At 54.0% G+C, this 15910-nt stretch overlaps 1 protein-coding gene across 2 annotated transcripts in view; it reads left to right on the top strand.

Moving 5' to 3' along the window:
- Nucleotides 1–1580: 1580 nt before the first annotated feature.
- Nucleotides 1581–15910, top strand: part of SH3PXD2A (SH3 and PX domains 2A) — a 217547-nt gene continuing 203217 nt past the window's right edge. The window contains exon 1 of one of the 2 annotated variants that reach the window (XM_045568465.1): nucleotides 1581–1774. In XM_045568465.1, the coding sequence (XP_045424421.1) occupies nucleotides 1703–1774 (72 nt within the window). In that variant the 5' untranslated portion in view covers nucleotides 1581–1702. The remainder of the gene's footprint in view (nucleotides 1775–15910) is intronic. The other variant, XM_045568467.1, reaches the window with a different exon arrangement.

Below are 15910 nucleotides of genomic sequence, written 5' to 3' on the forward strand. Positions count from 1 at the left end.
CAGATCACCTTCCCCCAGGACTCCTGCTCCAACGGCCACAGTGGCTTTCGGTCATCTTCTCTGATAGAGGAGCCCTGTGTCTGGTGTCAGGATTTCTCATGGTCTGGACCCCGTATGCCCATCTGTGTTTCCTTCTCATGTGCCATCATTTGGTGTTCTGGTGCTCTTCCCTTAGGCTGGAGGAATAGTGGGGTGCTCTGTACCCAGCAAATGTGTGAATCAAGTTTCAGGTTGTTACCTGGATTCTGACAGTCCAGAGAAGAAAGTACTAATACAATAAAGTCATACAATTCTTTGCTCCCATTTCAGTTGTTTGACATTGATCCACAGTCACAAAGCTCTATTGTGATTGCAAACAATAGGATTAGTTGCGAAAACACTACCCCTTTAAATATTTGAAAGTAGAATTGGAAAAAAATGTTGAAATAGATGGGGGGAAACTAAATTGAATTAAGTAGTAACTGTGCTCCAAGTTCAGGGACGGACAAGTGGCTTGGAAAGTCTGTTTTCCAGACAAGAGGGAGGGGTGGTGATGCGTGGGCTCCTGCCCGGTGGATTTTCCCACCATTGTATGCTCCCTTCCCTCGTCGCCAGCCCCAGGAGGGTCCCGGGGGAGCCCTGGATTTAAGGCAGTGGTGTTATGCAGAGTTTGTAACCTTGTCATTGGTAAATGATGTCACAGGTTAGTTACACAAGCCCAGATCGGCCCAGATCGATGGACGACTCCGGCAGTGGATCGATCACATTTCCGGGGAGAATTCACCCTCTGTGACCTGTAGGGGGGCAGGTGGTTCTGGCTCGAAGGATTTAATACTGGCCCCTTGCCCATTCCCGTCTCCTCCTCGGGGGTTCTGGGCAGTCACAGCCGGGCAATAAACTACTTTTCATTAAAGAGATATGGGGGATAGAAGCGGTAGCGGGAGGTAAATGCGGGGACAAAAAGGCACAAACCCGAGACGGATAGCCAGGATGGGGGCGCGCTGGGTTCACTTCCCCGCGCCTCCTCCCTCCGAAGCCACCCTGAGTTTTTGTGCCCGGCGAACTAGCCCAGTGCCGCGCCAGGCCGCCGGCTGCGCTCTCGGCTCGGGTGGGGGCGCGCGGGCCCGCCCCTGCCGCTCGGGCCGGCCTGCAGCCCCCTCCCCGGCCCGCAGCCCCTCCCCCGGCCCGGAGCCCCTCCCCGCGCGCTTCCCCGCGCTCCCCTCCCTTCCCTTCCCCGCCGGCCCGGCCCTGCCTCCGCCTCCTGCGCCCGCAGCCTCCGCCAGCGCCGAGCCCCCCGGAGCCGGAGCGCGGCGAAGGGGCCCCGCCGGCCCCTCCCCAGCGCGCTGACAGCAGGCTCCGGGGCCTCCGCCCCGTCCCCTCGCCGGTGGGACACACCCCCGCCCCTCCCCTGCTCCGCCAGTTCCCGCCGGACCCACCGGGCGGCGGCGAGAGCGGGCGGGCGAGCCGGAGCGCGGCGGCGGCGCGGGAGGCAAGGGGTGCGCGCCAGGCCCACCGGGAACCGCCCGGGGCGCACGGAGCCCGCGTGCCCTCCGGGACCGTCCCCAGCCCCGGGGCCTTGCCTGTGGGCGCCGGGAGTCGGGGCTGCGGTCGGCGCGCCGGGCCGGGGTGGCGGGGGGCCCCGCGCCGCGGGAGGAGCAGCCGGAGCCCGGCCGGGATGAGAAGGTGACGCCGCCGGGGGGCGCCACTCGCGTTGTGAGGGAAGATGCTCGCCTACTGCGTGCAGGATGCTACCGTGGTGGACGTGGAGAAGCGGAGGAACCCCTCCAAGCACTATGTGAGTACCTGCCCCCGACCTCGCGGGGGGCTGGCCTGAGGCCCCGGCAGGGCGTCCGGGTGACCCCTCGCCTCTGCGCGCCGTTAGGTCCCGGAGCTAAGCGCCCACAGGGCAGCCGTCAGCGGCGGAGTTTCTTCGCAGGGCTGTGATCTCCGGGGAAGCCTTTTCTGTCCTTCCTCCGCTCCCCTCTCCCCGGTTTCTTTTTTTGGCATTGGAATTGGCAAGTGGCTGCCCTTGTCTGTTACAACGGTGAAGTCATCTGTCCGCCTGAGCCTTGATGGATGGCGGGGGCGGCTTTCGGCAGCCCCTCGCTGAGCAGCTCCGTGGGGAAAGAGCATCTTCCCGGCCACCCCTGGGGCTCGGGGCGCTCCCGCTCACACAGCCCGAGATGCTTTCAGAGACTCGTCCTGGGGAAGGAAGCCTCGCTCTCTGCCCCCCACTTTGCTCTGTCCCCCGTTCCTAGGCCTGGGTCTGGGGGCAGAAGGAAGCCGCCGCGCCCCCTGCCCCACCTCCACCCTCAGCGCCGAGCTTTGATTTCCCTCTTAAAGCCATTGTGTCCGTCAGCGTAAGGAAAATTGTGGCTTTTCCTTTTATCCCTCCTCTGGACGTGACCCTTAACCGGGTTCATTTCCTCTTAAGTGATGCTCCATCTCCAGACAGGAGGAGGCAAATGTTTGCTGTGGTCTCCGAGGAACGGCCGGCTGCCCCTCCCCCTTCCTTCCCCAAACTTAATGAGAAGGGGTTAAGGTTGACTGGGCCAGCTCCAGGGTCTGTGTGACAGTCCCCCTTTCATCTCAGCCAGTCCTGTCTTCCCATCCTTCACACCTTAGGCAGTAAGCACCGTGTCCTTGATGGCTGTCTGAGAGTCTGTGCTCCTGTGCTTGAGAAAGAAGAGACCCAGTCAGCTGCCCAAAGCACAGAGGACGTGGGGACAGCAGGACTGCATCTTATTTGCAAATTAGGTATTTAAAGGAGCATTTAGAATGCTCAAAGCATTAATTTTAACAATTAAAACAGGCTGTTGGCTGCTGGCTTGGATTGCACAATTGATCTCCGAAGTGCCTTTTTTCCCCCCTTGAGGGGGTGGGGGCTGGGTGTGTGGGAATGTCAGCCTCAGGCTACTGTCTCTGCCTTTATCACCAGTAGCTCTGAACTTGTGTTTTACAGTCGCACAAGTGGGGCTGGGCCAAGGTCAGGGAAGAGGCTCCTGACCAGGCAGGGAGGTGGGTGCCTGTCGGGACAGTGCCCAATATCGTGCCCAATATCGTTCCTTTTGTGTCATTTGACTCTGCAAGCAGCTTCTGATGCCGTTACACTAAAGCTGTTTTTAGAGGGCTTGGGTCACCGGGTGGAACCTTGCTCTGTGGACAGATGCTCTGTGGGCAGTACATCCCGGGGTTTATTAGCGAGTCAGCCTTCCTAACCTCTTTCCTCAAATGTTTCAGGCTAAGTTTTAAGGGTGCTCTTTTCTGGTCCTCTGCTGAGGTTGGCACTACTTTCAACAGATGGCACTCTCTGCTCTGAGACACAGGCAGGTGCTTTCCCAGCTCTGGATTTTACATGAAACATCAAATTTTAGCTCTGACCAATGGTGCCCAAGATTAGAGATGCAGGACACACTGTCAACAAACCAGGCGTGTTGCTAACATGACCAAGGGCCCACTGCAGGCAGTGTTGAAAGGCTGTTACATGCGGGGCCTCCGAGGGTAGATGGTCTTGTTCAAAGCCAGGCTCAGCCACTCCCTAGCTAGCTGTGCAACTTTGGGCAAGTAATTTAAACCTCCCAGGGCCTCAGTTTCCTCCTTTTCAAGTGAGGATAATGACAGTATGTACTTCTTAGGGCTGTCGGGAAAGTTAAATGAGATCATCCAAGGAAAGCACTTAGCCCAGTTCCTGGCACATCGCAAGCACTTACTAAATGGTAGCTTATTAGTGGTGAGATTCTGACTAAGAAAGTGTTTTTGAAAAGCAGCTATTAATGGTCTGGCAAAAAGGAAGCAAGATTTTGGGTTTTAAAATTGATAATAACTTGTTCTATGTGAAAAATACAAAAGACGTTCTGTCTAGTTCCCTCGAAATGATCATTTCCTCTCTTTTTACAGACAAAGTATTTCCCGGGACATCTCCACTTCCCGAGTAAGAATTGATGACATTATGTTTGGGGCAAGGAATGATGTCACTGAACAGATGGGGCCATACAGAATTCTGCACTAAGGTTCTGGAAAACAATGAAAGGAGAAAGTGTTACATGTCATGGAATTGTGGAACTGGCAGGGACCTGAGGACTCATCTGGCTCAAGCCCCTTGTTTTATAGATGAGGAAACTGAGAGCCAGATTGGGTTAAGTCCCTTGCAACACAGCTCATCACAGCCTGGGTCTAACTGGCCTTTTGCCCATGGTGTGGGTTTAGTTCGTTGAATGGATCCTAAGTCTGGTTGGGGTTGGCTAGAAGGACAAATACCTGGTGGTAGAAAAGTTTCTACACATTTGGTGCATTAATGCATAGCATGGAGGTGTCCAATAGTAGAAAGGGTCCAGTGGGGCTGACAGGGGCAGGAGAAGGGGGTTGAGGGAGGCTGTGGTCTCTGAAGCTTGGGATTTCCTCCTCTTTGGGCCCTTGCAGGGCGGATGCTACACACCAGAAGGTCAGGTGTTCTGGGTAAGGCACTCTGGTGTGGTTAGCTGGCAGGACATGCTGGCCCAAGTGGCTTATGTTCTAGAAGCCCTGTACACTGGAGAAGCATGCCTCTTTCCAGCCTCTCCTCCACTGATGGTGAATTCTGACTCTGTGGTTTGGTAAATTGCAGAGCAGAGAGGTTTTATGGGATGTGCGTGTTAGCCAGACCTAGCTGATGAGAGGCCTGGGGCCCAAGCAGGAGGAGTTCTGCTGGCTCCAGAACGCTGGGAACGCACTGCAGAGGTTCTCTCAGGACATCCTGCAAAGGGTGTGCTCATCCCCACGAGGAGGGGGAGCTGCCTAGACACCAAGGGTCTTGTGCTTTTGGTCTGTTTATGAAAGGCACACAAGTAGCCTCCATCGCTTGGATGGTGCCGTCAGCCCTTGGCTTCCTTCCTCTCTGCCAAGACCCTGCTCGGAGTGGGGTTGAGAGGGTGGGCAGCCACTGCTTGGGTCGGGCTCCCTGGCGTGGAGCTGGGCTCCTCTCCTAGTGCTCATGAGCTGCCCCTGGGGAGATCTTAGGTAAACTGGCTTTGCCCTCAAACCACTTATCTTTAAAATGGTCCTGATGATGCGGGATACAAAATGCAGATTTCTTCATTTGAAAGTTTTCCAAAAAGGATTCGAGTTTAGGTCCACATAATTCTCTGTTCTCACATGGGGGTGTAGGTGTATGTCAAGTCATATGGTAGTGAAGAGAAGCTCGTTTATCTAAAACAAACAAGAAATTATATCTGTTTGGATTTGGGAGGCGTTGTGCTTTCACAGTCGTTTCCTTTCCTGATTGTTTATTTCAGACAAATACCAGTCATGAATGTTCTGATCCTCTGCAGGACTCTTTAGCAACTGCAGATAGTAGCCAGTGTTAGCAGATACCTTTGATGGTGTCAAACACTTAACATGCGTGTTTTCTTGTGATTCCTGCAGTTCATCGAATGTGCCCTAATGTGGGGTAGGTTTTTTTTGATTCCTTTTTTACAGATGGGTTAACTGAGGCTTGGCGTGGTTAGCCGGATTGCGTCGAATCTCCCAGTTAGCACGGGGCAGATCTGGGTAAACACCGGCCAGTTTACCTCTGAAGGAGGATATGAATGTAAGGTGGGGACTCACGCAGGTGGAGTGTGGGCGGGAAGGCCAGCACAGGCCTGGACAGTGAGAGAGCAGTGCAGGGTGGGATTTGAGGGCTGCCCCGCTGTAGGACGCCCACCACAGCCATGCAGGTGGGTTTGTGATGGCAGTGTGGGTGGTCACTGTGAGGCAGGAGGACTAGAGCAAATCCAGGATGATATCTGGTCCCCAGGAACGCTCAGGGTGATAAATTAAATTAAGGGTTGACCTTATGGAAATAATATATATTCCCTTTGGTTAGATCAGCACAGATTTTGGTCTTGATCCCAGGAGTTAATAGTTTTGGGAATTGGCCCCAAACTCATTCATTTCTCTGCCCTTCATTTTTTTTCCTCCTAAGCCCTTAGACTCCGGCTCCAGCCCCATGACACTTAATATGTACAGCCGCAGCCTGAAAAGGGTCATCTTCAGGGCCAGTTCCATTAGGGAAAGAGCAGTGTTGGCAGATCAGGGTTCGAATCCTGCCTCTGGCACTTCCTAGCTGTGCAACCTTGAGCTGGTCAGTCTGGGCCTCAGTTTCCTCACCTGTAACCTCACAGGGCCTTTGGGAAGTTGAGCTGAGATAATTTTGGGTAAAGCTTCCACCCAGTACCTGGCTTCTATCACAGGCACTCACCATAGCCTGGTTTCCATCTGGTGTTCCTGATAACCAAAGTAGCGAAGCACACGGAGGACCCCATAGGTGAAGTCCAGAGAAAAGGAAAGACCGAGGCAAAAAGCAAGGTCCAGCTGTTTTTAGTCTGATGGGAAAGTGGGCTACATGCCCCATGGAAAACACCCAATTTACAAGAGAAACAGATAAACATGGAGCAGCTGTTAGACCTGGAGGGGTTCCTGGAGCTGAGCATTGGGATCTGGTGGTGGCTCTCTGGTGAGCTGGGAAGGAGAAGGGAAGGAACCTAGGTTGGGAGAGGTGGGAAGAGGGTGATCCAGATAAGGGCAAGGTCAAATAGAATCCTAACCCCAAGGTCAGTGCCATACCTGGGTTAGCACTCCCGTCTGCTCTCTCTGTCTCTTTCTCTTTTACACACACGCACAGGAAGTTTCTTCTCTGGGGAGGGAAGTGATCGAGGGGTGATTCACAGGCCTGACAAAGCTCCTGCTCATGGAACAACCAACCACATCCTTCAAGGCCGTTGGAGCAGGGAGCACAGCCAGCCATTTATCATGGCCCTGTTTCGAGCTAAGTGAGGGTTTTTTTGGGGGGAGCAAATCAAAGTTGGAATCACCGTGTGTGGTGGCAGGCAGAGGGGAAGGGAAGAGGAGGGAAAAATAAACCTATTTGATGTCATAGGAGACTGGTTCCAGAAATATAAGCCCCAGCTGCTGCATTTTCCAAAGAGATATTCTGGGGCCAGCAGGAGTTAATGGACAGTGGAGGGTATGAATTAGAGGAGTGTTCTTAGGACTTCTGACGTTGGGTTTGCACAGCGGTTCCCTTGAAATTGCCTTCTAATTTCCTCAGCCTGAGTCAGTGACCAAGACTATTTCTTGGTCAGGAAAAGTTTAGCAGACAACTGTGTTCTCTTTTACCTCTGTGGTCGCACTTACTCCTCTGGAGTTCTGAGAAGCCAGGAAAGGGACAGTGGATTAGGACAGGGACCCAGGGGACAGGAAGGACAAGGGGTGTGTGTGGGAAATGAGGTGGAGATTCTGGCTTTGGAAATAGGTTCTGAGCAAGGGCCAGAGGTGTTCTCTGCCATGACAATTGCCAAAAATAATGGAAGCGCCCAATAAGGTGATCAGCACCTCAGGAGGCGGCTTCCCAGAGCGGCGTGTTACTTCCTGCCTGGCCCGGGCTTCTGCCGCCCACAGTGGAGCCAGTCACAGGCAGGCAGGTGAATGGAGAGGTCAGGCGCGTGGACGTGCAGGGGGGCACAGGGAGATCCCTTTGTGCCCCTGGGTAACCTCCAGCAGGTCACCATGTCAGTAGTGGAGCCCGAGCCCCTGTGTGCACAGTGCTGATCAGTCTCGATGTCACAATGCACAGTGAGAGGCAGGAGAACTAACGTACAAGCACCTACTGTGTGCCAGGCAGTGCAGAAGGTACCTTTAGAGGGGATTTGATTTTAGCTTTGTGACAACCACATGAGGTAGGTAGGTGTTTTTATCCCCATTTTGCAGATGAGGAAATTGAGGCTCAGAGTGTTCATGTCACTCTCAGGCAGAGTAATTCTGTGGCAGGCGCCTGGGATTCTCACCCTGGTCTCTGACGCCCACATCTGTGAGCTTTGCCACTTCCCTCCGCATCAGAGCTGGGTTGGGGAGAGAGGGTGGGAGACTACCGGGTGAGCCCAGGAAGCACCTCCTGAGAGGATGAGAGGTGCGTCTGGGAGGCTGGTTGTCCCAGAGCACCTGGGCTCGGGTATCCCTGGGCTGGAATCCTGTCTCCAGGGATTGCACTGCTGTGGGACCCCGCGCAAGATACTTATATCTCTGTGCCTCAGTTTCCTCGTCTTTAAAAAATAAAAAAAAATGTGGGGAAAATAGGACCTAGCTCATTGGGTTGTGATGAAGATTGAGTGAGTTCATAAGTAAGGTGCTTAGAACAGCACCTGGCCTGTAGGAAGGGCAACATTAGTGTTTGCTGTAATAATTATCAAGTCCTAAAGCTGTTCAGAGAAGGGAGAGCTCTCCCTGAACTGGAGTTTTCAGGGAAGACTGGCTGGAGAAGGTGGGCTTCATGATGGGCCTTAAGGAGAAATTAGGATTTGGCTGGGAAAGGGTGGGGTTCAGATGGGAAAACTGGCAAGGTCATTTCAAGAAAGGGAAAAGCCAAGGTGCTTGAATGCGCAAGGAAAGCTGTAGTGTGCAGGGAAAATCCGGGCAAAGCCCAAGATGAATGAGGGAGAGAAGGGTGAAGGGAAAGGTCAGGTGCAGGTTCTGAGAGCCTCCAAGGCAGCGGGGGGAGTTCAGTTTATTGTGTAGACACCTGGGAGCCTTTCTTTCCTCCCAAGGGCTGGCAAGGAGAGGGAGCTGATAGTCTCTTCGGGGTCCTTCTGGTGGGCTCCGGGCTGTTCTTGCAGCCATGGCCGGAATAGAGCTAGGTCAGGACTGGAGACTTTTTCTGGTTCTGCTCTGGGGACTCTTTAGTGGCCAGCTGGCTCCTAGCCCCTCCTGTTTACAGCTCGTGTTCCTAGGGGTCAGGCTGCCCCATAAAAGTTGATTGCACCCGGGCTCTGGGGGAGGAGGGTGGAGGAGGAGAAGGGAGCAGCAGGGACTGGGGTGTTTCAGGTGGAGTGACTTCCGTCCACACTGCCCCAGCCGCAAGACAGAGGACGCCTGTCCTGGTAGGGCCTGGGGCCAACACCACACAGCCTGGCGGGAGCCCAGGGTGGCGTCCAAGTCTGCGTCTCCTGAAACAGCCGCGCTAACGTTGCCTTCTACTTGAAGATCTCTCTGAACTGGCTTTAGTTTTACGTACAGTGCTTCAGGCCACCTCTTCATTTATTTGCCCCCTGCCACACTCCGAGATAGTCCAGTGAGCCTGATCTTTAGGGAAAATGTCACAATAAAAGTAACAGCGAACATTCCTAAATGTTTTCTATGTGTTAAGAGTTTCACATGGATTTTCTCAAAGCAACCCCATGCAGGTGCGGCTTCAGCACCATCTGCATCTACAGGTGAGGACGTGCAGGCTCAGCGAGCTCAAGGGAATTGCCAAACACGGTGCAGCTGATGAGCTGCACTGACCCGGGCTTGCCGCCTCCAAAGCCTGCCCTGTCCCCAAGAGGCCCTGCAGCCCCTTAATGACATGGTACACATGGATCCTGGGCCCCAAGGCGATTCCACCTGAGGCCTGGCTAGCTGGCTTCTCAAGCCGCGAGATCTTCACTCTTCTAGAACTCCATTTGCCCATCTAGAAGATGGGGTGACTGCTTCCTTTCAGGCCTGGCTTGCGGAGGGGAGGTGGGTATGAAAGCTGCTTTGAGCCCAGAGAAAATAGCTGTGTGAGGGGCTCCCTAATGCCCCCAGTCTGGGTTCTTAATCATTTAGGGCAGGGAGGCCTTACAAAAAGAGCTGTTTCTGACCCCCAGGGAATTTTTAACCAAGGTTCACCTGCCCACCCACCACCCCTGGGAAGCCTCATACCCTTCACTTGGGGGGTCCTCCTGGTGGGCTCCGGGGCACCTTAGGCCCTCAGAGAAGACGTCTTCTAGAGAACCACCTCTGGGAACTGCAGTTTGCTTCTTTCCAAATCTTTCTTTTTTGTGGACAGGAAGAGACAGAGCTGTTTCCAGTCCCACCTCTCCCGGGTGTTACCTGAGGGGAGGAAGTGACATCCAGGTGGCTGAGTGAGCAAAGGGGAAACAGCTGTGCTTTCTGCCCCTCCACTCGGCTGCTGTCTCTGGCCTTTTGCTGTCATTTCCCTTTGGCTGGCGAGGAAGCCACCCTCCCAAGCCTGGGCGAGGCCCGTGGGGGCTGGGGGTAGAATCTCTTCCTCTGTGTGTGTGTGTGTTTGTGTGTGTGTGTGTACGCGTGTGTGTACGCAGCATAAATTATGCAGTGGGGCCTGTGGGGCCGCCTAATCTGTCTCTGGGATCCCTGGAGCATGAACTTCAGACCTGGTGGAAATGGATTGCTCTTATCAGATCTGACCACAACTCCAGGGAGTAAGGGGTCGGGGGTGATCGTGAACTTGTGGGGGTGTGCCAGGTTGGGGAATGGACTTATGGGGCGTGGGCCTGTTTGCACGTCTGCCCATCACTGCATGGTCCCTGGAAGAGAGCCCTCCCTGTTTCCTTTTTGGAGTATTCTCACTTGGTAATAGTTCCAGGGCACCTTGACCTGGCACCACCATCATCATAGGGCTACCACTGAATTCCTGTTGTGCCAGGCAGTCCCAAGGCAGCCCTGAAGGTATGCATTTTTAACCCCATTTGACTCATATGGAAACTGAGGTTCCGAAGTTTAGGTAGCATTGATGGTAAAGCACAAACCCAGGCAGATTTGACCTCCCTCCCTCCATCCCCCACCTCCTAGCTTGTGCCTGGCTTCATACTGTCACTGTGCCTCACAACATGCCTGGTCCCTCTCCAGGGTGCCCCAGGGGTAGCAGGGGCTTCTGCTGGGCCAACATGTGGTTTGTGGAACGGTGCTCCTTGCTGGCGACCTGCCTTGCTGCTTTTGCCCACCTAAGCGTTCTGAGCGTACACAGTTGTCCCGATTGTTTGAAGTGGCTGCTTTGTAAACTCATCCATGGTAGGCCCAATTCTGACCCAGCTTTATCCCGTTTCCTGATGGCCCAGACCCAAAAGGCTATTTTAAGGGACTTGCCTGTGTGGGAGAATTTCTGTCTGTAACAACAGAGGAGGAGGCCTGGCTGGCCTGGCTGGCCTGGCATGGCGTTGGCAGCGCGGCTCTGAGAGAGTGAAACTCTGTCCTGAATTCTGCCTCCTGGGCTGGAATGGACTCGAGCCCCCAGCACAGTGCCTGGCACCTGGAAGGATAGAATCCCTTTTCAGTGAGGGCAGGGTGCCCATCCCAGAGGTGGCTGCCCAGGGATTTCTGCCGGTCTGAGGCCCAGTGGGCTGGCAAACCAACCCTTCTCTTGCAGAGTTAAAGTCTATAATAGAATGATGTCTGCGCTTTGGTCTCAAGCCGGGATTAATTATTTAGTCATCACTCGGCAACTCGAGAGAAGCAGCCTCATTTTTCCCATGATTTCTGAAGGCAGCAGCTCCCAGGCGAGGGAAGTGGGGCATCGAGTCAGGGAGTGTGTGAGCGGAGGCGCTGGGCAAGGGCTCCTTGTCCATTGTCTCGTTGAATCCCCACAGCAAACCCTGGTCATCAGCCATGTCTCACAGACGGGGACACCAAGGCTCCGAGAGGTGCAGCATCTTGCTGGTGTCACTGGCAGTAATGGTGACAGCCAGGGTTGGAGCCCAGATTTCTGCAGCAACAAAGATGGCTTTGTCCGGCATCTTCCCCAGGGGGCTGGGGGCGAGGGAGCTCATGACATGGGTCCTGGATAAAACTTCAAGGGTCTGGATTAAACCTGGGGTCACCTGCCCACTCTGACCTGCCCTGTGAGCCCCTCCGTCAGTACATGCTGCGGTCGGAGCTGGTGGTTGGCATGTGATAACAAACTTGCTTTTGAGAACAGGCCTGTGGCAAGGTCTGGCCTCTACTTTGGAGTTCAGATTTTTATTCCCCTTGAACTCCTGTCCAGAGCCACTTTTGAAGCCTGGCCCTTCTGAGGGTTTGGCTACCAGGGGCTGTCCATCCTCCTCTTAGGGATGGTGGGTAGCACAGTGTTGTGGTTGGGAGCAGAGGGCAGTGTAACTTCCCGGCACTTTCAGCCTCATGCTTGCTCAGTCAAAACCAGACTCTGGAAACCAGAGTTAGTCCTGAGAGAGGGATTTAGGTGCCAGCAGTTGGAAGGATGGGGATGGGGCTGGGGCATCGGCAGCCTCTGCTGCATGGGCTCAGGCTCTAAAGGAGGCTTTGAATTGCAGCCCTGCCTCTCAGTAGCTTGTTTCACTTGGCCAAGTTTCTCCACCTCCATGGGCCTCAGTTTCCTAATCTGTAAACTGGGTATAATAATACAACTACCTAGCCCATATGGTTGTTCTTCTATGTAGTGCTTGGCATTTGATAGCTGTTCGATAAGTGGCAGCTATTGTTATCATTGTCCTCATCCTTCATGATTTTGCTCAGTTTCTGCCACATCCCGGAAGCTTCCCTGACCTCTCATCTTAAAATGATATTTCCTGTCTATGAATTTTTATGATGTTTATTGTTTTGCCTCTCATTTCACACTTCCCAAGAATGGCCTTGGATTGTTCAGCCTTTGGCAAGCTGATACTTACTCATGGCCATTCATTCATTCATTGACTCAATCAATATTTGAATGTTTATGTGCCAAGCAGTGGGAACACAGGAGGGCAGATAGAAATCCCTGCCCTTTTAGAGCTTACATCCTGGGGAGGGGCAGGAAACAATAAACAAACAAAATGGGTCAAATACACAGTGTGTTAGCTGGGGGGTAAGTGCGCCAGGGAAGGGAGACAGGGATGTGGGGGTGGCGGGGGCTGCTGTGCTGTTTTATAGAGGGTGGCCAGGGACGGCCCCCTGCATAGGGGACTTTTGAGTAAGACTTGAGGGGGGCAAGGAATTGAGCCATGTGTCTATTTGAAGAAAAGTAGTTGAGGGCGAGGGAACAGCAAGTGCTAAGGCCCCGAGGCAGGATCATGCCTGGCCTTTCCAGGAACGGCAGGGAGACTGGTGTAGCTGAGTGGAGCTGGTGAGGGGAGAGCAGTAGGCAGTGGGGAGGGACAGGGAGAAGGGGTCAAACTGAGCCTTGCAGCCCTCCCAGCCCTAGGCAGCGTGCCCTGCTCAGCAGCGAGGCCCCCTAAATAACTTGCTGAAGCCTGAAACTGGCCGAAACACTGCCAGGGGATTGTTTTGCTTTGGGGATTGTTTGGGGCTTGACCCTGACCCCCTAAGAGGGACCCACTGGGGAAACGCAGTCTCCGTCAGCAGTGTCATGGATAGCAACTCCAAGGCCCCAAAGGCAGAACTTCAGTTTTGTACCAGCTGCACGCAAGGCACTGTGCTGAAAGCAGGTTTCAAGCTGGGAGCCGGAGGGTGCCTGGGAAGGAAGGGACCACCACATCCTACCATCCTTAACACCCCCGCCCTGTGCCGGCAGAGGGTCTGGATCACTGGGACAAATCCGTGCACAAAGGCATCACTCTATGAAAGCCCCTTCTTCCCAGCCCACTCCTATTTTTACCACAGCTTCTATCTTACAGTGGTGGAAGTTGGTTGGTGTTAGAAACTCAAAACACATGTTCCTATCCATGTAATGTTGTAAGTGGTGGTAAGATTCTCAAGTCAGCCCACCAAAACTTTTCTCATCCTTGGAGTAGATAGAATTATGTCCCTGGGAACCAGATGTCTCTGTTCACCTACATTATGGGCTAACCTGGGAACCGCAATGCTCTGTGTAGTGTATGTAGTGCCCGGGGAAACCGTCTTCCATTGTTCACAGCAACAAGGAAGCGCCGAGGCCGAGTGACAATAACAAGAGCAGCACTAATCTTGTACCAGCCACTCTTCCCAGCACTTCACCCATTTAATCCTCACAACAGCCTATGAGAAAAGCACTATTATTATGGTCCTTACTTTACTTGGAGAGAAGAGAGGCACAAAGAGATTTATTCACTAATGCTCACAAGCCAGGAAGAGGCAGAGCTGGGGTTCAGGGCCAGGCAGTGGGACTCCAGAGTCCTTCGGGAAACCTCTTGCTCCCTGGCCTCCCAGGGAATCCTGCCAGCCAGCCTTGCTTCAGCCGGGGTTGGCTGTCTGCAGGCCTTAGGTGCAGCATGCTTGTCATCAGGAGTTAGTGAGGGGACAAAAGCCATGGGTGGCCAGCATGAGCAGTCCTCTTTCTTCCCCCAGACAGGAAAAACCATTTGTTCTTGGAACCTGACACTGCAGGGGGTGGGTTTGCTGTACGTGGGTGTCTTCCTGGGCCATTTACAAGTGTGGCGAAGGGGGCTGGGCTGGGGGACATTGTGTTTGTTGGTGGAGGGCCAGATTAGGGTGTCTGGCAAGATGTTTTTGACACCTAGACCATCCCATTCTCAGGGAAGCCCAACAGGTGGTGGGGAGCTGTTGCCATAGCTGCAGGGGGGCAGCCTCCCCACCCTGCCCTGTTCAGTTGATTGTTGGAATGAGATAGGTCCTAACCAGTCCTTCCTCTCTTCCCTGGCCCCAAAATAAACAGCAGCTGTTGTTGGCTCCATTGTCTCTGCTGGCTGCCCGTCTGTCAACAGCCCCGAGCCCTTCAGCCTTGCCCCTGTGGGTTTGATGGCAGAGGTTGTTGGGGCCCTTTGGCTTTCCCTTGCTGGCCAGCTGGTGTGCCCTGGCATGCCCTCTCCCAGGCCTGCTGGCCACCCATGGGCACTGTCCCCTCCTGCCCTGCAGTGAGGCATGTGTGCATCGTGCTTGCAAACTCAGGCTCCAGAGTCTGACTATCCGTTCAGCTCCTGGCTCTGCCACTTGGCTGGTGACTTTGGGCCGGTGGCATAACTCTGAGCCTCAGTTTCCTTCTCTGTAAAAGCAGCTCATGGTATCTTGATCACAGGATGTCGTGAGGATTAAGACCGGTGCTGGCGCAGTCACTGCAGGCAGACTGCCCGACTTGAACCCCGGCTCCGCCACTCGGGAGCTGCGTGGCCGTGGAGGAGGTGCTGAGCCCTCTGCAGCTCGGTTTTCTCATCTGTAAAACGTTGACAACAAAAGCATCTCTCAGGCTGGTGGTGAGGATTAAATGGGTTAACGCATGCAAAACACTCAGAACAGTGCCAGGCACGGTGTAAGAGCGCAGTGACTGGGACGATGTGTGCTCTCCTTGTCGGCTACGGCAGAACATCCCCCGAAAAATCAATCACGTGTGTATCCGAGAGCTGACAGTGTTACCCTTCTCCTAACCTGACTTTTGGCTCAGTGCTGCCGAGCTAATTTGCTTGGCCTTGTTTTGACCCCGTGATCAGAACTTCCACTCGGGCTGGGGGTGGTGGTAGAGCTGGTTCTGGAGCAGGACGGAGGCGTTGACAAAGGAGAGTCGGGATTTCTATTCTACTTGGCAGTGGTTCTGCTGATGTCATGTAAGAAATGGAAAGACGATCGCGTCCATGGCCAAGGGCAGCCCTCAGAGCTGGTGAGCACACCCCGCAGGGCATCCTTCTTGGTGAACGTCTATGTGGATGTTCTCGACGGCCTCCCCAGGGCCGGCAGCTCATTTTGGCATCTCCCTGGCTCTGTACTCTGGGAAGCTCTTGCTATCTTTGGCTTTTCCTTGCTATTACTCTCCCTTTTGGAAAGATTGTACTGGGAACTCCCATTAGAGCATCTAGATGGAAAAGTCATCATTGTTAAGAATAAAAAAAATAGCTTTCATTTGGCCCTGATTGTGTTGGGCCACAGTGCCAGGTGCCACCGTGGGAGCGCCAGTCCCCTGGTAGAGACCCTCACTCAGTACCAAGCGTTGGCGCCGTCTCCCCAGGAGCCTGTCCCGTGAGAGAGGGCCGGGCATGCTGTTTTGCCTCCCTGGCCGTTGTCAACTCTTGTCCAAGGAGAGAGGGCGATGGCAGTGCCATTGGCAGCATTTGATATGCTGACGTTTGATAGGTGAAGAGAATGGTCTGAACCTTTGAGAGAAATGCAGCAAAGTAGTTTAGAGCAGGGGCTCTGGAACCAGACTGCCTAAGGTCAAATTTTAGCTCTACCATCTACTGCTGTGTGGCCTTGAGCAAGTCACCTAACCTCTCAGTATTTCAGTTTCTTCTTCTGTAAAACAGGGACAGTCGCCCCTGGATTC

The sequence above is a fragment of the Lemur catta genome, chromosome 14 (assembly GCF_020740605.2).
Source record: "Lemur catta isolate mLemCat1 chromosome 14, mLemCat1.pri, whole genome shotgun sequence".
Classification (NCBI taxonomy): Eukaryota; Metazoa; Chordata; class Mammalia; order Primates; family Lemuridae; genus Lemur; species Lemur catta.